The 26,385-nt window shown below is 38.2% G+C and overlaps 1 protein-coding gene across 5 annotated transcripts in view; it reads right to left on the reverse strand.

The window, feature by feature from the left end:
* Nucleotides 1-26,385, reverse strand: part of LOC130410217 (chemokine-like protein TAFA-1) — a 125,209-nt gene that overhangs the window by 12,591 nt on the left and 86,233 nt on the right. For all 5 annotated transcript variants that reach the window (XR_008904990.1, XR_008904989.1, XR_008904991.1 and 2 more), the window contains exon 3: nucleotides 5,618-5,758. Coding sequence is in view for 2 of the 5 variants with exons in the window: in XM_056734784.1 (XP_056590762.1) it covers nucleotides 5,618-5,758 (141 nt within the window). In the remaining 3 variants the exon portion in view is untranslated. The remainder of the gene's footprint in view (nucleotides 1-5,617; nucleotides 5,759-26,385) is intronic.

Genomic DNA, 26,385 nt, shown 5'->3' on the forward strand with positions numbered 1-26,385 from the left:
CTCCCTCATGCTCTTCACTCTTACTGAATGTCTCTTACTGACTTAAGAGTCCTCAGCCTGTGCTGAAAAGATCTCTACTGTGTGTGTGTGTGCTCCTAACAGAGCACTCGGTCTCAGTCGGCTGTTATGACAAGATCATTGTCTGGCTGATTGTGATGACAAACCGTCCACAGCTTTAAGCAAACGCATAACACAATCATTGAATATTTATAGGTTTGGAACATTCTCGACACATAAATTATCCTTTGCTAAACCGAAACACACTTCAATTATCCAGATGCCTGCTGCTAATCTATTTAGGTTCAAGAATTTTTGTCTTGTCTCAGGCACAATATGCTGCATTCCTAGGTTTATTTTTATAGTGTGGGGGTGTACAGTACAGTCAGGTTAAAGAATTTAATAAACTGAGGTGATTTATATTCATTAAAAACTTTTCCCACAAACTTTTATGGTTTGAATTTGTGCTGAGAATTGATGGACAAATAGCTTGTCACATCATGTCTAGGAAGGATGCAGTAAGATGTGAATTGTATATAAAACACAGTTCGATTAAATGGGTTAGGTTAATTTTAGAAATGCTTGTAATAGATAATAAAAAAATATGATATTAATAAAGACAGTAAAAATTAAAAGACCATTCCAAGTTTCATTCAGTAGGATTCGGTGTCCTAACAGTGATAAAAATTATTTTTGAACCTTCCTGAATACATGAACAAATATCACTGTTGTATTGCTTAAAAGTGACTGTGAACTTGTTTTCTTTGCAGCATTTGTGATCTGAATAAAACTGCATATTTTTTGTTATTTAGACCTGTTTCTCAAGCAAACAAATGCAAACAGAAACAATATTTTTCTATGAAATGTAGGAGAAATATTGTAAGTGGTTCACAGAATGAATCAAAAATGATCATTTTACCTAAACACATACAGTACCTACAAATAGAATGGTCAATTCAATAAAACTGAAAATGGTCTTTGAAATATTCTCTTATTTAATTTTCCCTGTATATGAGAAAGCATTTGAGACTAGGAGAGCAAGTACGTGCGGAAGTGACAGAGCAGAGGACGTTTATTGGTTTTATTGGTGCAGAGTCGCCCTAATCCTGACCCGTCCTCTCTGTGGGCACCTGCCTCACCGGTGAAACTGTCTCAGAGGTCTAATGCCCTGTTCCTCTGAGGAAATGAGCTCTGACAGTTCTGTCCATGCAGGACACCACTGATGTTTTTTGTCTGAACATCAATGGTTGACTGGCACTCGCAATATTTATTTTTCCTCAGATTAAGCGCTTAAAAACACAATTGTTATGAAGATGAGAAATACATGACGCCACAAGTCTGGAATTCCTCTAAACCGGGGCAAAGTTTAATTGCAAATAAACAAACAAACAGACAGAATGTGCAAAAGAGAAAACATGAGAGTTGCAGGTGTAGTTATGAAGTTACACGTAACTGTAATAAAATGCTTGTATCTGACAATGCCCTTGATGGTTATACAAAGTGCCGTATGATACCCCTCCCAACTGGTTCTGTGTATGAAGATGTGCAATCACATGCCAAATGTCTGTAAGAAAAAGCACAGAAATAATCTTGTGTGCGTTGTGTTTGTGTGCATGTATTCCGCCAGGCCTCAGTAAAATGCTCAATGACAACCTGTCATGCTTTATATTAAATGCCCCCTCCAGCAATATTTTTATAATAATAAAAATAATAATAATTAGTCGCATTTTCATTTAGCCAAATAACCATTCTTCTACTTGTAAACCAAAAGAATACTGGCTAGACACACTTTGAACCTGCTAGCTTATGTAATTGACTTTTGTTATTTCTTTTGATTGTTATCAGAAATAATCTACAGGGACTCTATCTTTTTTGGATCTGTACTGGAAGTTAAGTTTGGGATGAAAGGTTTCATGCACAGTAACGTTTGTTTAAGTTTTTGCTTTGAAACCATCTAGAAGACATGTTTATGTATATTTGAGTGCGTAAGAGAAAATTTGGCAGAATAAAAAGGAGAAAAAAGCATGAAAACCTACAAATAACTTGTTCTAATATTTACATTACTTTGACCACTCTGCACTAAAATGTGGCTGAGTTATTTCGTCCCTTTGTATGTGACGGGCCCCGTATGTGTATGTGGTGAATTAAACCCCACATTTGACATATTTAAAAAGATGTTCTTTGGTAAGAATCGTGTTGGGTCTGACATAACTGGGACAGAGTTCTCCTTGTCAAAGCTAATAATCAATTCCCATGCTGAGATAATCTGACAGCAGACTTCCACTAACTGCCACTGCGTAAACACGCACTAATAAACAATCAACCACCCACCCTCGTATCTCCCAAACCAATAATTCTCCAATCTAACACGAAATTAGCCAATCTGTGTTTGCACCGCCTGTTTGAAGTGGATCATTTACACATATATTTAAGTTTTTTCAAGGAAGAGGATTCATAATTTTGTTTGTTTACCCTTCATGTGAAAAGAGGGGTTGATTTTTCTTGAATGCACAGAAGTGCCTCCAGTGGATTTTTATAGCAAATTTGTATTTTTAATAATAAAATTGAACGATTATTGTTGGTAATTAAAATGTTTGGAAAAAGCGATGCTGCAGGAATCAACCCTTCGGATGACTAAATTTTAAAACTATATTTTGTTTGTTTACCCTCCGGGTTGAGAGACAGGGAATGTTTTTTATGTGAATGCCCATACAACTTCATCTGAATGCCATTTAAAAAGTATAGTGACAGGAGGGCCCAAATTTAGCCACTTTCACTTCGTCGTGTGTGAAGGATGTGAACCCTTTCAGCGAGTTCTGACGGAGATTAGTATGGCGACACAAATTTTGTGACATTGTGTGTGTGTGTACTAGACAGAAAAGTGGTGTTATGAAGTGTGTGTCTGCTGTTTGCGTGTGTGGGGTGTGACTGTGTGAGCAAAAGCTTGCTCGTGTGTGACAGCAGCAGTGTGTTCAAGGCCGTTCCCGCAGGTTTTCCCTCAGGTCTCAGTCAGGCTCACCTGACAGAGTCATTACTCATGACAACAGTATTACTATCAAGCAGAAGACGAGTGTGTATCCAGGCCAGAGCACACGTGAAGGGAGCAGGAATTTTCTCCACAACTGTATAATCACTTGTCTTAAGTTAATGGACAAGAAACAGCCCACCTTCATAAATCAATACACACAAATGCAAACACACCTGCAGCTGTTTGCATTTAGCACTCTGATGAACAATAGTATTGTGTATGTGTGTGTGTTTACACAAAGCTGATGGTTTTTATAAAAAGCAAAGCAGTTAGAAACATTGTTGCGATTGCAGAGGTCTGTGAGGAATAATTATTAATACAATGTACTAAAATTATTGTATTGGATTTGTGCAAACATTAAAGAATAAAGCTGACATAATGTCCGCCACATTGTGACTCAGTGGTATATTAAATTATTGAATTGTGAGATTTTTTGTCTATTTGTAAGCAATAAAGTACAAGAGAGTATAAATCAGGCATTAAGCTAACAAACAACTCAACTTCTTGCTTAACTCGTGACTAGTTGTTTTGTATGAATCATGAGCATGAATTACTTTTTTGACATCAGTATCTGCTTATTTACATTTCAACATCGCTAAATTAGGGCAAGATATTAATTATTAGTCATTTGGATTACTTTAATAAAGAATTTATGTTATTTCTGGTGCTTCAGCATGTTGTTATAAGATGACAAAACTAGATTTTAATGTAGAAGGATTAAAGGTCCAATGTGTAATTTTTGACAGTAATGCAATATAATAAACATAACAATGTCTTCAGAGGTGTATAAAGACCTTACATAATGAAGCGTTATGTTTTTGTTACCTTAGAATGAGCTATTCATATCTTAATACCCTGCAGGTCCCCTTGCATGGAATTCACCATGTGCAGTTTGTCCGTAGCTATAAATGGACAAACTGCACAACAGAGCGCGTTTTGTAAATACGTTATCTCCTGAAAAAAATTAATCTTTGTCCTGTGTCAGCCACCGTAGGTCTTCGAAAGGGAGGGGTGGAGTGAGATATTGGATGTAATTCGCAACCTCACCTCTAGATGCCGCTACATTTCATACACTTGACCTTTAACGAAAGGAAGTCATCTGGGATGGCATGAGGAATAAAATCTTCAATCATTTATATTTTTGAGTGAACTATTCCATGAACAGCGTGTTAAAACATATAGAGATGGCGTGCACATCCAGACAGTCAAGCCCACACATCCCTGTCCATCATCTGTCAACTTCCTTCTTTATCTCACCTGCCCACATAATAAGCTGCCTGGCTTGATCGATAAACTAGCAGATGTGCAGGATTTGGTCCTCCTGCAGGACACATACACAGAAGCATGAAGTGTAAAAGTTTCTTTATGCTAGTACACACAGATCACATCAGTATGCTGCGAAGAGACGGACAGCGCTCGCAATATGTTTAGGACCTGAGCGGGTGAAATCACAGTATACAAAAAAGACAAAAGGGGTGAAATCACAAAAAAGGGAAGAAGGAAATGTTTCTGTATTCTGTGGATAGGGGTTGGAACTCAAGTGCAATGCTAATTTTTGAAATCTTATGAAGATGTGTGTGTCTCACTCTTTTTAAATGCTGCTTCCACCATGAAAGTTTTTCACCTCAGGCTTAAATATTCCATTGAACTTTAAATGTAACTCACACAACATATGTACACGTATTTCTTCTAAATATTTGTTTAGTTATACGTTGGCAGAGGATTATCTTGATTTAGCAGAGAGGTCATATTTGCCTTTGGCATTTGCATCGCATTTGAATAAATCCAGTAAAATCAGATCAAAGTGACAGCTGAAGCGAAATGTCACCTGAGGAACTCTTTAAAGGTCTGTTATCCTCCATTATCCTTGTCCACAGTTATAATGGCTATTTGGTTTTGCTGTGACTCACAAAGAATTTCTGCTAAAGCAATATTTACACATACATTACCAAAGACTCTTAGAGATAAAATGACAACAACAAGATCCAATTTTTGTGCACACCATTTCAATGCAAACACCTGTCTTATTAAATAAACATTCAGTTCAACCGGCACAATCTGTTGTCATTAACATTTACATTTAGTCACTGTCAGTCTTCTCAAGTGCAAACATTCTTCCTTTCTGTGTAAATTAGGCTTACTACAGATTGACCATTAAGAAGAGTGTTATCGGACGAGTGTAAATGGCAATATATCCAGACACGTGTATTTTTGGCATTTTAAATGGCCCGGTTAAGGTGTCTGGAGTCTGCTGCATTCCCATTACCTACTGTAGCATAGAAACAGCCTGATGGAGACATAGAATTAGGTTCATTGGGTTTTAGGCATGTTTTGCTCATTAACCTATTTGTTAAATCCTAAAACGTGCCAAGTCCATAAAGTGCCAGAAAATGCCGACAACACGTGCAGATAAACAAGGCAAACAGCTGGATTTATTAATTCCTAGTGAGTTTCCCCTGAGCCTTTATTTTCACGCTAAACTGTTGTTATCTTTTTAAAACATTTCCCTGAATCAATTTTAGCATTACAAAAATCTGAAGCGTCATCCCTCTGCCTTATGTTTGGGTGTGAAAGTGGACTCTGGATTCCTACCGTCTACACAAGAGGGTTTGTTCCGTGTAGTGCCGGCCACTTTCCCTGGTAAACATGAGCACTTGACCGTCTGCGAGCGTTCCTCGATGCGGTTCTTGTTGCAACATCTGTGTGCAGCGATGACCTCACATGTTCCTCCCTCTGTAAAAACACACACACAGGTATATGTTACACAGATTTTACCTTTGGCATAAACTGAAGGTGCACATATTTCAGTTTGTTCAACAGCATCCAAGGTAGTGACTTGTATCCAAAAAGAGATATCTTACATATCTATCTAAATTCAGTGATAGAATAATAAGTTGTAAAGGAATGTACTGTAGAGAAAATAGATTGGAAACACAATTGACAAATGATTCGTGCGTGTTTCTTTTAAACATTGTGAAAGACACGTCAACCCTATAATGAAAAACAAAAAGAACATTGGTGATATATTTTATGGGTGTACTGCATTGTTTAATCTGATGTTTATTTACATGCTATTATAAAATACAGATGTTTTATTTCTTCATGTATTATTTACTGGTTATTTATTTTTGCCACTTTTGGGCCGAATTACAACCTTTGGCCACTTTTAACAATGTTGAGAGATTCTTAATGTAAATATTTAAGGCACATCTTAAAATGTTCAAAACACGCAGTTTCCACTTCATAAACATTGAACTTCTGCACATCTTTATATCCAAGAAGCTGATAATGCCAATCAACCTAAAAAGCCCACAGATGTGAAGCGTCTGCTCTTTAATTAGATTAACTTCCACATTCATCACTTAAAACAGCATTAGAGCAAATGGCCCTTGTAAAAAGCCTCTAAAGAGAAAATTATAGGCTCTTCCACAGACTCTGAATGCCTGCTTTTCCATGTAATTACCATGTATTCTTTCTTTTCTCCACTTCGCAAATTACCCTTGAAGCATGTTGATTATCTTATCTCAATGCCGAGCCTTTTACCCTGGAGGGACTTTTATTGAGCCCAGACAGACGATGGCAGTGTTGTGAATTATTGTGTATAATTAAAATCGTGGGCAAATGTACAGTAGACATATACGGTATTGTCCCGACTGAGAGGGTCACAATCGTTCGTATTGCTAGGTAGTAAGAAATCATGTGATATATCAAGCCCTTATTGTCATTAACACACTTCCTGTCCTTCACACACACATTTACAATATATATATATATATATATATATATATATATATATAATTATATACACCGCCCTTCCAAAAAATTTTGAGATCACCTGGATTAAACTAAGCAGATAGGTAAGAGACTCCCATTGGATTGGAGGTCTAGGATCAGCAACATTATGTGCCCAAAAAATGAGGTCAACTGACTACCTGAATATACTGAATGACCAGGTTATTCCATTAATGAGTATTTTCTTCCCTGATGGCACGGGCATATTCCGAGATGACAATGCCAGGATTCATGGGAGTCAAATTGTTAAAGAGTGGCTCAGGAAGCATGAGACATCATTTTCACACATGGATTGGCCACCAAAGAGTCCAGACCTTGACCCTATTGAGAATCTTTGGGATGTGCTGGAGAAGACTTCGCGCAGCGGTCCGACTCTCCCATCATTTTTGGAGGCAAAAAAAAATAATGCAACTCTGGACGGGAAAACAGCAGCTTTATACTGGACATTGCAGTAGCTTTTCGAAACGATGCAATAGCGAATGCGGGGAGTATATACTGTATACTGTTATACAATGTGCTGCGGCAAAAAGGACCCCATTGTGACAAAATGATGATATAAAAAAAAAAAGTTCAGAATGCACAAAGCAACTAGCAGGTCACTGTAACAATAGAAAGCCCCCGAGTGAGAGCTGGGGGGAGTCAGGGGGCTGATGGTAGGTAATGGTGTACCCCTCTAAGCACACAGCATCAACCCTGAGAAAGGAAAGGGGAAGAGGTGGAGAGAAGGGAAGAAGAGGAAAAGAAAGGAAGGGAGAGGAGGGAGGCAGCTCCCTCGCTGGGTCAGGCTGGGCCGGTTGAGTAATGACAGGGCTGTTGGAGACGCTCCTCTCACACAATTATAAAGCGGCCAGGTAATTCAGCCAGTGGGGTTGCTGCAGAAAGGCCCTTCATCAGATGCTCCCCGTTCCCCAACACCCGCGGAAACCCTCTTTATCTTCCCCTGACAGCTATCCGCCTGCCCGCTCCCACTTCCCACAATTACAACAGAACTCGTGCGAGGACATCAGGGAGAAAGGCTCACCATACTGACTGGAGCGAGAACGATTGTTCCCCCTATTCCAACAAATTTAAGAGGCAACACATTCTCACAAACTGTTCTAGAGGACTTGTGCGGATGCTAATTTATGCATGCGTTAATGTACACATCTGCCAACGTGTTCAATATAAACCTGTTTTGTTTAGGCTATATACAGAAATGCTTTTGAAACCAATTTGAAAATAATGAACCTATTTTTTTGTTTAATCTCTGTACATCTTGATAGATATAAAGTTATTGCGTAATACTTTAAAATAAGGTTGTATTTGTTACATTGGAGTAGTTCGCCTTCAAAATGAAAGTTCTGTCATCATTTACTCACCCTTATTTCAAACCTGTATGACTTTCTTTCTTCTTCATAACACAAAAGAAGATATTTTGAAAACTGTTGATAACAGAACAGCACAGCCCCCAATTCACTTCTATTGTAACCAATCCTTGTGAATTGGGGGCTGTTAACAATATTCTTCAAAATATCTTCTTATATGTTCTGTGGAGGGAAGGAAGTCACAAAGGTTCGAAATGACAAGGGTGAGTAGATGAAGACAGATTTTTCAATACATTAGCTATTATAATTAACAATACTATATAAGGCATGATAGTTATGAGCGGTATTATATTGTTTACTACTGATATTAAAAGTTTGCATTCCAAAATCACCCATCCTTGTGAATATTGGAGCATTTATTTTCATACCCAGAAGAGAGAAGCCGTGCAAGACAATTTCACTTCCGGACGGTGTAAGTGTCAGCGAGGAAGTTAGTGAAGATAAAAGTTTCTCATTGCACTTCAGGTCGTCTTTCCAACTCTTTCTGCTTCAGCGTTATGCAAGAGTGTGCAAAGGAGAAACGAGCAGGCTTAAGCGAGCGGAGAACATGATTGCCGTCTCGGCGCTGTCATCCGTCCCGTGTTCCGGCGTTCATTTGTCTGAACACGTCTGGCAATGCTTTTTCTCTGCAGTTCTGATGACCCATTAAAACATCCATCCCAACAACCAGCTGACAGTATGACACAAAAAATATTCCCTGCCCTTCCTGACAGCTGGCTGCTATACTCTCAGTAAGCTGACTCGATGATATATCTTTGCCCGAAACCACAAAATGCCAAGACAAATCCCTCAGGAGTCCATATATTTAACCTCTTTAAACTGCTTTAAATGCCTTATCGACCATTTGACTATTTCCTGCTTTCTAAGGTTGTCTGAGGCCGACGGGATAAGATTCACACGCTCTTTCAGTCGGTGTAAATTATTTCTCCCAACGGTGTTCTTTGAGGACGCCAGTCTTAGATCCTGGTCATTATTGAGGAAAGTGGATTTCCATAAAGATGGGATTGGCTTGTCAGGAGTAAGAGGCTCTTTATGGCTTGAACTAATTTCTCATTGTTCTGTCGAAGAAAAACAACTAAGCTATTAAAGAGACTTTACCATTTGGGATATTTCTTTTCTATGAGACAGACTGATGCATTTACTGTAAGGTATTGTCACACTTTACTATCTTGATCAAAATGGCTGGCCCTGAAATCACTCTTTGCTGATTTTGGTCATTTATCTTGTATTACGTAAAATATAAATCAGGTCCCAGCACATTTACAGAACATTTATCTAACAACATTAAACACTGTTGCGGTATATCTGTTTAATTCGCAAGCTGTTGGCTCAAATCACAAACGCTGTGACACAGAAAGGTTAATTTCCTTCCAAGGTGTCTCATTGAGTTTGACAGTAATGACTTGTGGCGAGCCTAATGGAAGCTAATAATAGGTTAACCTACCGCAAAAAGTCTTTCATTGGGATTTAAAGCTTTTTACATCTCGTGGCAACATAACCAGGCCTGAGTGAATTTCGTTGGCTGATATCTGTGTGTGTTTGTGTGTGACCGTGAGGGAGAGAGAGGAGCTGGGGAAGCTGCGCTTTATGTGGCCATCAGACAGGTGGACGTTAAACCATCCTGCACTGGCACCATCTGTGCCCAGAATGAGAGGATTAATGACACCTCAGGACTGTGAGTTGAGTCTAATGCAGAATTTCTTAGAGGACAAATGACCACTTCAGCTCTGCTGCTGAGGCCAAACTCATGCACACCATGTTTCTGTTAGCTACAGGTAATCATCGCTCCAGTAACTGTGTGTGTGTGTGTATGGGCACAGATACATCTGTTCCCTTTCATAATAGAGTGACTGGGTGTTGAGCAAGATTTATTTAAGTAATATAAGGATGCCCCATACCAGTAAAGTTCTCTGAAGTTCTGCTTCTTGTCCAGAGTCCAAACTTAACACTTGCCAAGAACAACAGGCAATTTAATTAAGCTGGCAAAATAAACACAGTTACTCACCCGATTGGTCATCTGTGGCGAATTCTAACAACATTTACCTCAGTGTAAAATGTGATGAGGTTATTCACAATACCACGTTTCTTTTTTCATTGTCAAATTTACAACAGGGCTTTTTCATGTTTTTGTGACAGGTGCGGGTACACAAATGTTGTATGATGATTCAGGTCGCAGAACATAGTATGATGTACTCTCATTATTACCAAAGTTATTATAGTTTGCTAAAACATTGAACTATGAAAACATTTCTGTTTATTGAAAAATTAAACATAAATATTATATTAATAAACAACAAAATATATATTTTTAAACTACTGAAAACTTATATAAAGAATTTTGCCTCATGAATAAATGTTTAAACATGTTTAAGTTGTGGCAATAAAATTAACTGAAAAAAAAAACTAATCTAAACCAAAATAAATATATAAAATAAAATAAACTCATCTGAAACAGCAAAATAAACATATACATAATAAAATGACACAAGCTCATAATAAACTGCTAAAAATAAACAAAATATAACTTAAAAAATAAAAATATATAAAATAAAAGCTAAGTTAAAAGTATTATTGTAATTAATTATTATTTATTTTAAATAAATAAATCCCGGTTCCTGATTGCATCGCTGCCGGCGGCTAGTTTGTATCCTCTGACACTTGCTTCACCTCACATTTGTTCTTGGTCTTATTATTAGTGTATTTTACTATCGTTACATATCACTGTCGTTGCCGAATTATTTATAACTTTATATTTTAAACCTATATTCATTGAAACGTAACGCCGCTAGCATATTAGCGTGTTAGCTTGCCTTCTGTTTACATTGTGGAATATCATCTCCCCCTATTTGTCTTGTGTGCTAACTGTTTCTCTTTTTAAGTGTATATACTAAGACTCATCAAGCAACCTTGGTAAGTTAGGATTGCACTTCATACCCGGTGAGTTATGGCTTCTATTCCTATTGTTGTTACTTGCACCTCATGTCATATGTTTAGTTTAGCCTTCTCTGTCAGCGGCGAGGGTTTTACATGTGATAAATGCAGGGAAGTAGTTAGGCTGACGGAGAAGATTTTAGAATTAGAGTCTCGCATCCAATCTTTATTTGAGGATAGTAAGAGTGTAAGAACCGTAGAAAACACTTCGGATGCGAGCAATGTTAGCGCACACAGCTCGGTTCCGGTTGAAAATCCCCTGCAGCTGGGAAACTTTGTGACGGTGAGACGGCATAGTCGCAGGACAAAACATCACTCAACCGTTCCGATTAAAGTCTCGAACAGGTTTGCCCCGCTCAGTGACGCACCGACTGAGAAACCTGCTGAAAGTGCCCTAGTGATCGGTGATTCTATTGTCCGGAACGTTAACATAGAGACACCAGCCACAATAGTCAAATGTTTACCGGGAGCCAGAGCGCCTGACATCAAGTCAACTTAAATGTGCTGGCTAAGGCTAATCGTAAATACAGTAAGATTGTTATTCATGTCGGCACAAATGATGTTAGACTCCGTCAATCGGAGATCACTAAAGATAATATTAAAGAGGTGTGTGAGCTCGCAAAAACGATGTCAGACACTGTAATATTCTCTGGCCCCCTTACTGCTTACCGTGGTGATGAGATTTATAGCAGATTATCATCACTAAATGGCTGGTTGTCTGAGTGGTGCCTGCAGAATAATATAGATTTTATAAATAACTGGAAGAGTTTTGAGGGCAGACCTGACCTGTTGAAACGAGATGGTCTCCATCCCTCCTGGGATGGGGTTTCCCTCCTCTCTAGAAATTTGGCACACAGTCTTAATAATGCTAAAGTCTGACTACCTAGGGCCCAGGTCAGGAAGGAGACAGAATGGCTTAACCAACTGTCTGCTTGCCGTCTCGCGTTACAGAATACACAAAATATACAACATGTAATAATCCCTTCTTACAAACAACATAAAATAGAGACTGTGTCTGTCCCCCGGATTAGCAAACATAAGATATTGCGTAAACCTCTTGAAAGTAATTTAATAAACGTTAAACAAATCAAACATGAACAAAATACAGATAATCAGCTGTTACGACTCGGATTGCTTAATATTAGATCTCTCTCAAATAAAGCACTTTTTGTTAACGATTTGATAATCGATCATAAAATAGACATGCTTTGTTTGACAGAAACATGGCTAAAGCCAGATGATTTTATTACTCTAAATGAATCCGTTCCCCATGATTATTACTATAAACACGAGCCTCGTCTAAAAGGTAGAGGGGGAGGTGTCGCTGCACTTTACAAGAATTCTTTTATTACCTCTCAGAAGTCTAATTTTAAGTACAGTTCTTTCGAAGTCATGGTACTTCACGTATCGACACCTAATACTAAGGACAAAACATTTTTAAAATTTATTCTAGCTATTGTATATAGGCCTCCAGGGCACCACACAGATTTTATTAAAGATTTTGGTGGGTTCTTATCAGAACTAGTACTGGCCGCAGATAGAGTCCTTGTCGTCGGTGACTTTAATATCCATGTAGACAATGATACAGATGCCTTGGGACTGGCTTTCAAAGACACTCTTAACTCCATGGGCGTTAGTCAACATGTGTCAGGACCCACTCACCTTCGTAATCATACTTTAGATTTAATACTTTCTTATGGTATAAATGTGGACGATGTTAAAATCGTTCAGCAGAGTGAAGATATTTCGGATCATTATCTGATATTATGTTTGCTTCAATGGCCTACGGCTGCAAATCAAACTCCTTGTTACAAATATGGTAGAACGATTACTTCAACTACCAAAGATGCGTTTCTCGATAATCTGCCTGAATTGTCTAAAATATCCAGCATGAGTAATAACGTTGACGATTTTGACACTACTATTGAACATTTTAACTCTACTTTCTCGGAAATATTAGACACAGTTGCTCCTCTGCGTTTAAAGAAAATTAAAAATAGCAGCCCAACACCGTGGTATAATGAACACACTCAGACTCTAAAAAAAGCATCCCGTAAAATGGAGCGCAACTTTAAGAAAACGAATTTAGAGGTATTTCGTATAGCATGGAAGGATAGTACTCGAAATTACAGGAATGCAATAAAAACGTCTAGATCCGCCTACTTTTCAACACTAATAGAGGAAAACCATCACAACCCTAGGTTCTTATTTAACACCGTGGCTAAATTAACAAAAAATAAGTCGTCATCGACGTCAGATTCTGATTATCAGCATAACAGTGATGAATTTATGAACTACTTCACAAGTAAAATCCAAGATATAAGAGAAAAAATTATAACAATGCAACCTGTAGTGAAATCCGCTGAACAAACTAACTACAGCACCCCTAAGGAGAAATTGCAATTATTTTCTACAGTAGATCACGATGAACTGTCTAAAATCATTAAATCATCTAAATCATCAACATGCATGCTAGACCCTATACCTACAAAACTACTGAAAGAAATGCTCCCCGAAATTATAGATCCTCTTCTTAGTATTATTAACTCATCTCTGACATTAGGACATGTGCCTAAAGCATTTAAGGTGGCTGTTATAAGGCCTCTTTTAAAAAAAACCAAACTCGACCCCAAAGAACTAGGGAATTACAGGCCTATATCGAATTTACCTTTTATATCTAAAGTTCTGGAAAAAGTAGTTTCAACTCAATTATGCTCCTTCCTCCAAAGGAATGACATTAATGATGAATTCCAGTCTGGATTTCGAGCATGTCACAGTACAGAGACTGCTTTGATCAGAGTTACAAATGATCTGCTTTTAGCGTCTGACCGTGGCTGTATTTCGTTATTGGTGCTGCTAGACCTCAGTGCTGCATTTGACACCATTGACCACAGCATACTTCTACATAGACTCGAAAATTACGTCGGCATTAACGGAATAGCATTGAAATGGTTTAAGTCTTATTTATCCGACCGTTTTCAATTTGTAGCAATAAACAATGAGGTGTCCCGCAAATCACAAGTCCAGTACGGTGTACCACAGGGCTCAGTCTTGGGACCCCTGCTCTTCGCATTATACATGCTACCTCTAGGAGATATAATAAAGCGACACGGAATTAGCTTTCACTGTTATGCTGATGATACTCAACTTTATATTTCCTCGATGCCTCATGAAACCCAGCAGTTTCATCGAATAAAGGATTGCATAGTTGACTTAAAAATGTGGATGAGTAACAATTTTTTACTACTAAACTCGGACAAAACAGAAGTGTTACTTACTGGACCGAAAACTGCTATGCGTAACAACCAAGAATACTGCTTAACGATTGACGGTTGCTCCATAAAATCCTCGTCATCAGCTAAGAATCTTGGCGTTGTATTTGACAGTACTCTCTCATTTGAAAGCCATGTCGCAAACACCTGTAAAATTGCATTTTTCCATCTTAAGAATATATCTAAATTACGTCATATGCTGTCACTGTCAGATGCAGAGAAATTAATTCATGCATTCATGACATCAAGACTAGATTACTGTAATGCACTTCTAGGTGGTTGCCCTGCGGGCCTATTACAAAAACTGCAACTGGTTCAAAACGCGGCAGCTCGAGTTCTTACACGTACAAAAAAGTATGAGCATATAACCCCGGTTCTGTCAACCTTGCACTGGTTACCTATAAAGCATCGCATTAACTTTAAGATCTTGCTTATTACCTATAAAGCCCTACATGGTCTAGCGCCGCAGTATTTGAATGAACTTCTATTGTATTACAGACCACCACGTACATTACGCTCTAAGGGGTCCTGTCAGTTGGTAATACCTAGAATTTCAAAATCAAGTGCAGGTGGTAGATCCTTTTCTTATCTAGCGCCTAAACTTTGGAATATTCTTCCCTGCACGGTCCGGGAGGCAGACACACTCTGTCAGTTTAAATCTAGACTAAAGACTCATCTTTTTAATCTTGCATACACTACACCTCCATAATATTAATCCTCAGAGGATTTAGGCTGCATTATTTAGATCAACCGGAACCAGGAACACATCCAACAACAAATTATGTACTTGTTGCATCAAAGAGTGCAGAACAGTACTCTACTCTCAGCCAGTCTTGTCTCTTTGTTCCAAGGTTACCGCAGGATGCAGTTCATGCCCAGACCTGATGGCAGAGCTGAGAATGGGAAGCGGTGACCTGACAAGTGCTAAGAGGATAGAGCTGGATAAAGGACGCGACAACTTTGTTTTTTTCTACAACATTTCAAATGCTATTAGATTGTTAATGATAATCTTTAATTTTTATATTTTTATTAAGCCTTGTTGTGCAAGCACTGATGAGCTTGTGCAGAGGCAGCAGCTTTTGCCAGAGGGGAACTGGAATCCCCTGGTTGGGCCTGGGTTCCCCTGAGGTTTTTTTTCTCGATGGGAGTTTTGGGTTCCTCACCACCGTTTGCATATTGTTTTGCACTATCTGCCTGGCCGGGGGGGCTGCTTTAGAATTCATACTTGTATTAAATGTGTCTCATGTACAGCTGCTTTGTAACAATGAAAATTGTAAAAAGCGCTATATAAATAAAGTTGAGTTGAGTTGAGTTGAGTTTAATAGTGAATAAAACTACAATAAAACTATACAAAACTATTCTAGGGACAAACAATTGCCTATATATGAAATATCCTATAAAAATGCAACTGTACTGTACAGCATCATGACCAATAAGAAAGTTCTTCCCCGCCATTGTCACACGTTGTTAATTTCAGACATTGTTTCCTTCTCTCACACCCCAGAGGTTATTTTGGAGGTGGGTTGCATCAATCAAAGCAACACTGGTCATTCGTCCCATCAGGCTTTTGTGGACCTGAGGTCATTACAGTAATGCACATAGAGATTACCTTTAAGGGAATCGATGCCTGCTGTTTTTGGTGAGTTAAAGGCTAATTAAAAGCACAGTAATGAAGGAGTGTGGAACAGAGCGGCCAGGCGAAGAGATCAGAGTAATTAAAATAACTCTCACACATTTTACCTCCAAACAACCTGCTTCCTGCTACTGTATGTGTGATGCACATTACACTTATTTTTGCTTGTGTAAACATAGTTAATTTGTACATAACATGACCCACTTGTCACAGGCTCTTTTTAATGGGGCCTACCATTGATAAGCTAGTAGGCCTACAAGCCTTTTGTCAAATTTTTTGTCAATGACTCAACTCAACTCAACTTTTTTTATATAGCGCTTTTTACAATTTTCATTGTTACAAAGCAGCTGTACATGAGACACATTGAATACGAGTATGAATTCTAAAGCAGCCCCCCCCGGCCAGGCAGATAGTGCAAAACAATATGCAAACGGTGGTGAGGAACCCAAAACTCCCATCGAGAAAAAAAACCTCAGGGGAACCCAGGCCCAACCAGGGGATTCCAGTTCCCCTCTGGCAAAAGCTGCTGCCTCTGCACAAGCTCAACAGTGCTTGCACAACAAGGCTTAATAAAAATATAAAAATTAAGGATTTAAGATTATCATTAACAATCTAATAGCAATGAAGCACAAAACAGTCCATGTCACCATGATAGCCCCCTGTTTAGATTTTCCTATGTGCTATATGACACTTACTAAAATAGTTGCTCATTTGTAAGCCTATACAGTTCAGCGATAATGAGCCATATGATATATGACAAGACTAATAACAGAAAGAGATGTGTGATTCTTCTACTTTCTCTCTTTTCCCCTTGAAGTGTCAATAATGCAATGTGTCATATGCTGTACCTGCAATGTAATCGCATCCGTGATTTATAACAAAGACAATTAGCCAAGTCTCATATCTATCACAGGATTAACAACAGGTATTCATAACGTGATAAGGCCTTTAACATATGACATGTTTCAGAATATAGAGAAACCATGTGATGGAGAAATACTCAAAAGCCAAGCATTCAAACTGCATCAATCTGCCTAACCATACCTATGTTTCCCATGAAGTTTGCAAAATATTTAATCTTTTTCCTAAACCTAATTGGTAAGGAGCTCCAACAGAAGTAAAGAAATGAAACAAGAACATGACAAATGATAGAATTTCAGTTTGAATCCAGAGGATAGAAAGTAAATAACTGCTCCTCATTCGTCTCTGGTTCATTGAAGAGAAGCTAATGAAATGAAGATAAGAAGATTAGAAAAAAACTTCCTTAATCCCCACAGACAAACACAAAATGTGTAGAATAAATAGAGCAGAATAATAACAAATATCTAAAAGATCAAACATTATGTGATTTAACATTATATAATAAAAAGATCTTAATATTAACCGTATTATCGTAAATCTATAGAACACACAGGCATTTATACGGAATTGTTGTTGATTTTAAGGCATTCTTCCATCACATTAAAATTTTTAAACAAAGGCTGTTCTCGAGTCAGCAATTAAACTTTTCATATCAACCAACACAAATCTCAAAATCAAGACTTTGAATGAAATTTGTGATAAATTCAACTGTGACTTTCTTTACTGATGCTCCTTCAGATGTTTCTCTTATTGATTAGCATCAAAAATTCAAATCTCCCGACAGCACGCAGCATCAAAGAGAATGAGAAGCAGCTGTTATAATGCATTTATGTTTAATAGCACCAGCTTTCAGGGCTGGCAACAGAAATCAAGCTTCTCATCTTTAAATCAGGGAGGACGCCCATCTGATGTTTAAAAGAAGTACAAATGCATTTCTCACCGCTTAAAATGGAGCAAAGATTATTTTCCTGATCTCTGTGGGATCATCAGATAACTCCAGACATGTTGCTCCCTCTGGGCTGACATTAATTTAGCTCACATGACATATTTCTCTAAAAAATGTGTAGGGAAATGAAGCGTGAACGGTACAAAGACGGAGCGTGCGGCCGTCTGCAGCTATCTCGCAGCTCGCATTGGCCGCCGAGATAAACACGGATCATTCAAACTGAGGACTCCTAGGGGGATATTTCTTTCGGTTTTGTGAATATCTGGTTGCCTTTTCTCATACCGCCAAAGCATATCATTCATAATGCCATGTGTTAAATATGTACTGTTGCTTTTTGTGGATAATGCACTATTGTGAAATATAATGCACTCAACATGCAGACTTGGTCTCTCGCTATAAGAGCCTGTTATAGCAGTCAAGATCAGGAACACGTTGTGCCCCCGCTGTGTCCAGGTCATGCACAGGTGTGGTTTGACACCATACTTGTCTGGTGTGTGGCTGCAAAAAGTTTCCTGACACTTTGCTTGTGTAGGCTTGTGTCAAGACCTTGTGAAAAATATGTGGTCCGGGGCATTTCTGACACTTTTCACAAAAAGGATGCAGAACCTAAAAGTCGTGTTCCCGTGTACCGTGTAGTCGTTTCTTCAGTGAAATACAAGAAATTATATTTTGAGAAACATCTCGGTGGTTTTGTGCCAATACAATAGAAGTCAATAGGCCCAATGTTGTTTGTTTACAAATATTCTTCAAAATATCGACAAATAGAAAGTCATACTTGTTTGGAATAAATGTGAGTAAATGATCAAATAATTTTTGGGTGAACTAGTCCATTAATGGGGTCATATGACACGGCTAAAACAAATATTATCGTTTATTTCAGATGTAATGAAATGTGTATACACGATTAAAGGTTACAAAACGCATAAAAAACTCATTGCTCTGAAAAGTGAGGTGTGCTATGATTGGCCAGTTAACCAGTGTGTAGTGATTGGTTGAATATTGCTAGCGTGTGACGGAAATGTAACACGTCTTACCATATTTGGAACATCAGGTTCCAAAGCAATTGTACTGACAGGTATGCCCACCTTACTTGCGTATACATTTGGGTGGTCTTATCATACCACGAACTGAAGTAGATTTGTAGGGTTTTGGTTAGACGAGGCGTTTCAGGCAGGCTGGGTGAGCATTCGCTTTTAGAAAGACCTTTTTCAAACACTTTAATTTTTGCAATTTTTCGTGTCTAAAACATGCATGGGCAACTTATAACACTCCAAAGACACAGAAAAGCACGTGTTCGCACCATATGACCCCTTTAACTCATTCGCCGCCAGCATCTTTAAAAAAAAGTTGCCAGCCTACGGCTGCGTTTTTTAACATTTTCACCCAAATTTGATGGCTCACAGTAAATTTTTGGTAAAGAATATATGGACAAACAATATGTCAAATGAAAGAACAGAGTATCAGCTTTTAAACAAAAGAAACCATATTCTTCTATATTCATTTGTTTGTTTTTTATCACTCCGTAGATGGGGTTAGGTTTCTTCAAAAATGCATCATTTTGATCAAACTGCTGAGATAATTAACGCTTTTTGTCACAGATTCTGCCCAGATTACGCTCAGAACAATCATTAAAAACCAATAAAACATATACGTTCTAGTTCTGGGATTCTGTTCTTTTTCCCAGTGGTGTGTAATAGCATCACCTGCTGTACAACAGTACAAACACTGATTGCCCTAAAAACTCGTCTTTGGCGGGGAAGCGTTTTTTTTTAAATGACGAGATAACTTGTCAATGGCGTTGAAAGAGTTAAGAAAGTGTTGACCGTCAGCCTCATGAGATCAAACATAATATTTCATGGATGGTTTTATTTCTGATTTTGAAAAGTGTTGTGCTTTTTGGAGGATTTATTGCCAAATGCATATACATAACTATGTCTGCAGAGGTGTGACATAATGAAGCTATAATTCTATCTACAGTATATACACCACGGGTCCCCTTGCACGTTTCCACAGTAGCCCTAAACAGACAAACTACTCTACAGAGCGCATTTTGTAAATACGTTATCTCCTTCAGGAAAAAAGTGAAAACAAAACGACATCTTAGTCCCTTGTCAGCCACCGTAGTGCTTCGAAAGGGAGGGTTAGAGTGAGCCGTTGGCTGCAACACTGGCACCTTCAAAGCCTGTGAAGAATTTTGGAGCTTCTAGCAATAAACCATAAATAAAATATAAAACATTACAGACATCCAGCTTTAACCATAGTTATACATTTAGCCCACATTAAAAAGGCTGCCATGGGAGAGATAAAAATATTTAAGACAAGTAGTGTGTAAACCTGCTTTTCCTGTTTGTTTAATAATTGCACACATATAATGGTTCTCAAATGGTTTGTGTCTCTAACACCATGCCTCTTGACTCTAAAATGTAATGGCAAACCAAATTATACTTTATTTGTGGAATGCGCCTCTTGCCCATTTGGGCATTCGTGAAATATGGTGCCGCACTGCCCAAATTCACACGCTGGATAATCTCCAGGAGCTCTAAAGAGCCCAGAGCCATGAGAGTGAATCAGCATTGATTCTGAGTCAACACAACATGTATGAACAGCCAAAGGGTCCATTGATAACAACATTACAGAGGCTGTTTGAGGCTAAATAGAGTCCATAGTATCAACAGAACAGCCTGCTGCGGATTTACCGCCTGTCTCATAGCACTTTCATGATGGATCTCTTCAAGCAACGTGCAAACGAACATGACATGCGGCTCTTTCTTGGATTTTCCCGACAGCTGTATAGCATACATGTTATTAGACAACACGCCCACTCGTGGCCTCTTCTGAAAAATTTCTCTCCACATCTCTGACCTCGTTTCGGTATATATACCCACAACCCCCACAGCTGGGGTCTGCGTCCCCAGAGAGGCAAACCGTGCAAAAAAAACCATACAAGTAAACACACAAGCTAGTGGACACACGCACCAGTGGTGCTTGGATCAGAGAAACCGCACGCACACGTACAAACATAGCCCGCGGCAAATAGAATAAGAGAGCGCAGAGAGCTTGGATGTGTTTCAGATGGTGCGGTGACCTCGCCACAGCTGAGTAACTGAGCAACAGAAGTCCTGCCTGTTTATTTACACATAGCCATGAAAAAATAAGAGAAATTCCAAATTTTTATTCAATCAGCATTTCTAGATGTATTGTGGCCATTCTAGTCCAGTCAATTTCAACAAAATTAAACCTCGGGAGTGACATTATGTCATCCAACAGCATTGTAAAAGACAGACAGCATGACAAGACTTTAACTGTGATTAAAATCGAGGTTAAAATAACTTTTACATTTTTCCTAAAATGACTGTTGTATTGCTTAGAAGTCCAAATTTAAATCTGAATTCTTTGCAGTATTTGAGGTCTGAAGCAAGAGCATCTGTTATTATGAAAATAGAAATAAATGCAAATAGAAACAAGATTTTTATTAGAAATTTGGGAGAAATATTGTTAGCAGTTCACAGAATGAAACAAAACTGATAATTTTACCTCAACACAAGCGGCTGTATTTACACTTATCTCACAAAGTTTTCCTATACAGTAGTAGTGCAAAAAGCATTCACACAAAATGTGGAATGTAAGCATTTATCACGAATGGATATTTGAGTCTGAGACATGGATTAAGTTGAATAAAAATATATTTTCCTGACAGAATGACTAAATGCATTTCATGACAGAATGGATAAGAGAAGAGAAATGTACAATTTGCATATTTGTGAATTTGTGAAGTTATGAAGGTAAAATCTTAGAAATAGTATGTTAGGACAAAACGCAGGGAATAAACTGTCCAGCAACAGGGTCAGTAAAACCATAACCTGCACCATATAGAAAACTATTACCTTAGGGATCTGAGACCTGTACTCTTGACAAAAGACTCAATTTCTGAGTTAGATGTCAAAAGCTTAACATATCTGCCGCTTATATATGGAAGCTTGCACGGTCGCACTAAAGCAAGACGAATAACACATTACTTCCTTTGAAACACATGCATTGCCTTGCCAGCGGCCTTTTCCACCTGCTTATTGAGCTCTAAAAAATGCCTTGTGTGTACACACAGTCCCTGCTGTGTCCCGACCAGTCGTAAAAAGTAATGGAAGTGGTAATTACACCAAAATAAATGGGCTCTATCAATCCTTAATGAGTGTCACAAAATAGCTGTACATGGGCACGTGACATGAGCCCTGCTGTCGCACTGAGCCCCCAGCACCCAAAGTTACTATCAATACTAACAGTAGCATGAAATTACCTCCGCCTGCTGGGAGTTTCACAACAAGACTTATTAAGAAAACTGCAGAAAAGGGAACAAGACTGATATCGCTTGCCTGTAAAGAGAGGGGCGCGCACCAAATGCACATATACGGCAGCGTGTGTGAGATCACGTAGAGGTGAGTAACTGGTGGTGCATTATGGGATACTTGTGAATGGAATTATACCTCGGACAGGGACAGATGCTTCAATTATATTGTTCAGGTGCAAAATGATTCAGAAGACAATGGAGACGGTATACTGTAATGACTGTAAGCATGAACTCCAGAGCAGGTATGGAGAGATAATGTGGTAATGGGCCGGTCATTACGGAGCATGTGGTTTCCCGGTCAGCAATAAAAGTAAATATATGTGTGTATTTAAAGGAGCACTTCACCAAAAAATGAGACTGGGTTCTCTGCAGAGCAAAACGCAAAGTTTCTCAATTATGGGGTGTTTTCAAACCGAGCCTTCTTAATCTCTTTAGTTCATTTCCAAAAATCAAGTGGGTGATTTACAATTTCCTAAAGGACGGATTCCCGTTGTGAAACGCTCAATAATGGTAAAATGGGCTTCTGCCCTTTTGATTGGATGGTTGAAAAAAAATCCATCACGGTTTGAAAAAGGCCCTTTCGTTTTCGAGATCTACATATTCTTTTCTCATTCCAAACTTGTGTTATTTTTCTACAGACAACTCCGGAAGACGTAAACAACGCTGCTCCAACGCTGGTCCGGATTCACATTTTCAGAACTTTTTTCCATTTCAGTTTTTTAAAACTACGCAGAACATTTATAACCAAAGTAAAATGTTAAACAAATATCTTAAAGATTTAGTTATACGTATATGTGAGATTGGTAAAAATAAAATAAAAGTGCTGCTGGACCATGGTTTACATCTTGCAAAAGTGGTCTATAGAGCACTAAAGTGGACATTTCTGAGGTATGGTTATGCATTGCCAGTTCATAGCGATATTGTGACAGTTTCGAGAAATCCTAATCAAAAACATTATTTGCTAATGGTTTGTGTGAGAAACCAACCAATATGTAAGTCATTATTTATTGATATCCTTTTCCTCACACAAAAGCTTTCATATGGCTTCAGAAGTGTTGGAGTCGGTTAGACTGTATTTATGCAGCTTTTTGCCTCTTTTGGAGCTTGACAGATGTGGTCACTTTGAAGTGTCGTATGGCACAGGCAAAGCTGTGATTATTAAAACATACAATGTTCTGTTCCACAGAAAATAACAGCATATATGATCTAATATACAAATGCCTTACTTTTGGACTCATATTAAAATAGTATAGGACAAAATACAACATAAAAAAACAACCTTGCATTTTAAATGTCAAACCAGGCCAAAGAGTTTCGGTATAAAGAAAATACAGAAAACACTTCCTTACTCCAATCAGCTAAGCAGTTTTTCATAGTCTCCTCCAGCCTGTGCAATATGTAACTATCAGAGCTCTGGAATCACACACGCTGTTCATTTATTAAACGGCATAATGCTTCAGCTGCCACTTATCTGTTCCAAATTATGCATGCATGCTAAAATCATTGTATGTGTCTAGCGAGTGAAATATATAGACAGAAACAGAGTGCGAGCAAGAGAGAGAGGGAGAGTAGGAGAGAGACAGTGCTGTGTAAAAAGAATAATATTCTATTACAATGGCACATTGGGGTCATGCATGAGTTTGCATAACAGACCTCCATTTCCAAACTACGTCCATAAGCTCCAATTTATTCTGCCACTTGTTTTTCATGTTGCCTGTTCTTTTAAGCATTTTCGAAGCATTTTAACAAGACTGGCTTCACTCCACATGCGACACGTTGTGCAGTCTCTCAAGTCATCTTCTGTCTGCCCGGCAGGCATCAACACTAGTGTCATTACACAGCTATGCATGATAATACTCTTTTGTCATGCTTTGTGTGTAATTGCTTGTGACATTTGTACTTGTGTTCCGTAGTGGGGGAGTGGAGGTACTTTGCCAAGCAAGGGTTTATCATATTACTGAAACCATCCTTACATGGCTTATTTTAGCCTTTCCTTATTTGCCATGGAGTCTTGCACACATCACTTTGGATCAATCTGCCACTTGTGCTAGGAAAATACATCTCATTCTGTCTGATTAGCCGTAAGCTAAATAGATGCACCAAAAAGAGAGGCGTCTTTTATAATGTATAAGAAAATGTTGAGCTGAATGCAGATTCGGTGTGGTCAGAAACTAGGGCACTATATTTCCGAGAATTGGTAGAAGGCAAATTTAGCTGGTTTAATTGTAATTTTACCCAGTTATATATTACTTTTTAATAATTCTATACTGTAATTTTGGTTGACAACAAATAAAACAAACGAACAGGAATTCGAAAATCACAAAAAGATGAATGTCAGATAACAGATTAACAGCCAATTTATTGTCATATTTCAATCACTCCTTAAATTCATTTCAAAGACTTTGGGCAAGCTTTACTAACAGCTTGAGGCGGAGCAAAAACCTCTTTTGGCATGACAGGCAGACACGAAGTGAAAATTTGTGTTGAAATGGCATGGACACAGCTGTTTTAGCAAATGACCTTTTTGCATATGAATTAGTAGGAGTTTCATCTTCCGACGCAAACTTTATGGAAGGAGAGTATTTATGATTTACGAAATTTTGCGCCTGTCTTTGTACTGGTATTTGCGGCTATATTTAAACCCCCAAAACCATGTCTAAAACGCTGCTCTTAGTAGATTGTGTTGGTCATTATGGTAATGAGATATTGCACCTTAATGTGCGCCTTGTTAGTAAATCACCTGAAGGAATGTCCCATCTGCACTTTTTAAATTGCGCACTCAAGTTTTTTTTGCCCAGTTAAGTAAATTTGGCCCCTAGATACAGTATACGGGATAAAATGAAATAGGCTTTGCAGAATCTTAAATGAAGAAGATCAGATACGTATATTTGTGTTTAGCAACATGCAAATATTATAAAAATATGATTACTTTGCTATTTAAATTGAGTTTGCATAAAACATTTCATGTGATGTCATTTAAACAGGAGGACTGATGAATGTAAAAAGATGTCTGCACAGAGTGATAAAGGAAAGCGAAAAAAGAAACTTCCTTTACTGTTGACAAGCATGCTGACAAATAACCGATTCCCATAAGGCAACCTGAGGCGTTTCATTTTCGGCCATTTTAATGGCAACACAGACGCCTCGGCTGAGATTAAATGTGGACTGTGCTTTTCTAATCTGTCTGGGCAACACGCCTTTAAATTTGATTTGTGCTATCAATGCAGACTGTGAAATCATGCGGCTACACATCAGAGTGTGACTGGATTTGGCCAGCATGTTAATGTTAAGCAGGTATGTGTCCTTTGTCTTAAGGAAGGTGACTTTTCAAAGCACTTTTTCAATTCTAATTTCGTTTCACTTCGGTTGTAACAAAAAAGAGACAGATTATATGAAATAAACTATATCTTTGAAAGCTTAAAGGGATAGTTCACACGTTATTAAGAATCATTCAAATGTATTCACACTCATATCATTTAAAACATTTATTTGGTTACAAAACGAAATATTTTAAAGAATGTCGGTAACTAAACAACACTGGCCTCTATTGACTTCAACTGTATGAGAATTTTTGTTTCTGAAAATATTTTTTTGTGTATTCCAAAAAAACAACATTAGGGTGTCTAATGAAACATTTTATTTTGGGTATAACTATAATCTGACACTTTATGGTTTGTAGACTAATATAATTTAGGATTGTATATAGTATGTTAGATTGTAGTTTATGTCTCTAATAGTATGAAGCAAAAGGAAAAAAATCCAAATAATTGTTTATGGTTTTAATCAGAAAGTACAGAATCATATTGTTACACCATTTTAGGCAGTCTGTGTTACCGTCCAACACTCTTCGTCCTCATTTGATTGTTCTCTCTTGGTCACTCTCATTTTTTGTAGGTAGGTCAAAAGAGAGATCCACTCTGCCAGCTCATTGCTCACATTGATGAAATCGCTTGTTAGTAGAACCCTCTCTTCTTTCTCATTAGACCAAGCAGAGCTGGAGATAGCGGTCCATGGAACGAGTGACCGGATTGAACCCTGTCATGTCCAAGTGGGCCGGATCATTCTAGAGATGGGTTCTCATTACTCAAGGTCAGGGTCTATAGACACCACTGGTCTGAGGATGGACGAAAACCACACAACATTGCTTCAGAGATGGCAGTCAGGGCGACAAGCGCTCTATCATGTTAACTACATTTATAATGTGAACAAAATGGTTTGT

The sequence above is a fragment of the Triplophysa dalaica genome, chromosome 21 (assembly GCF_015846415.1).
Source record: "Triplophysa dalaica isolate WHDGS20190420 chromosome 21, ASM1584641v1, whole genome shotgun sequence".
Lineage (NCBI taxonomy): Eukaryota > Metazoa > Chordata > Actinopteri > Cypriniformes > Nemacheilidae > Triplophysa > Triplophysa dalaica.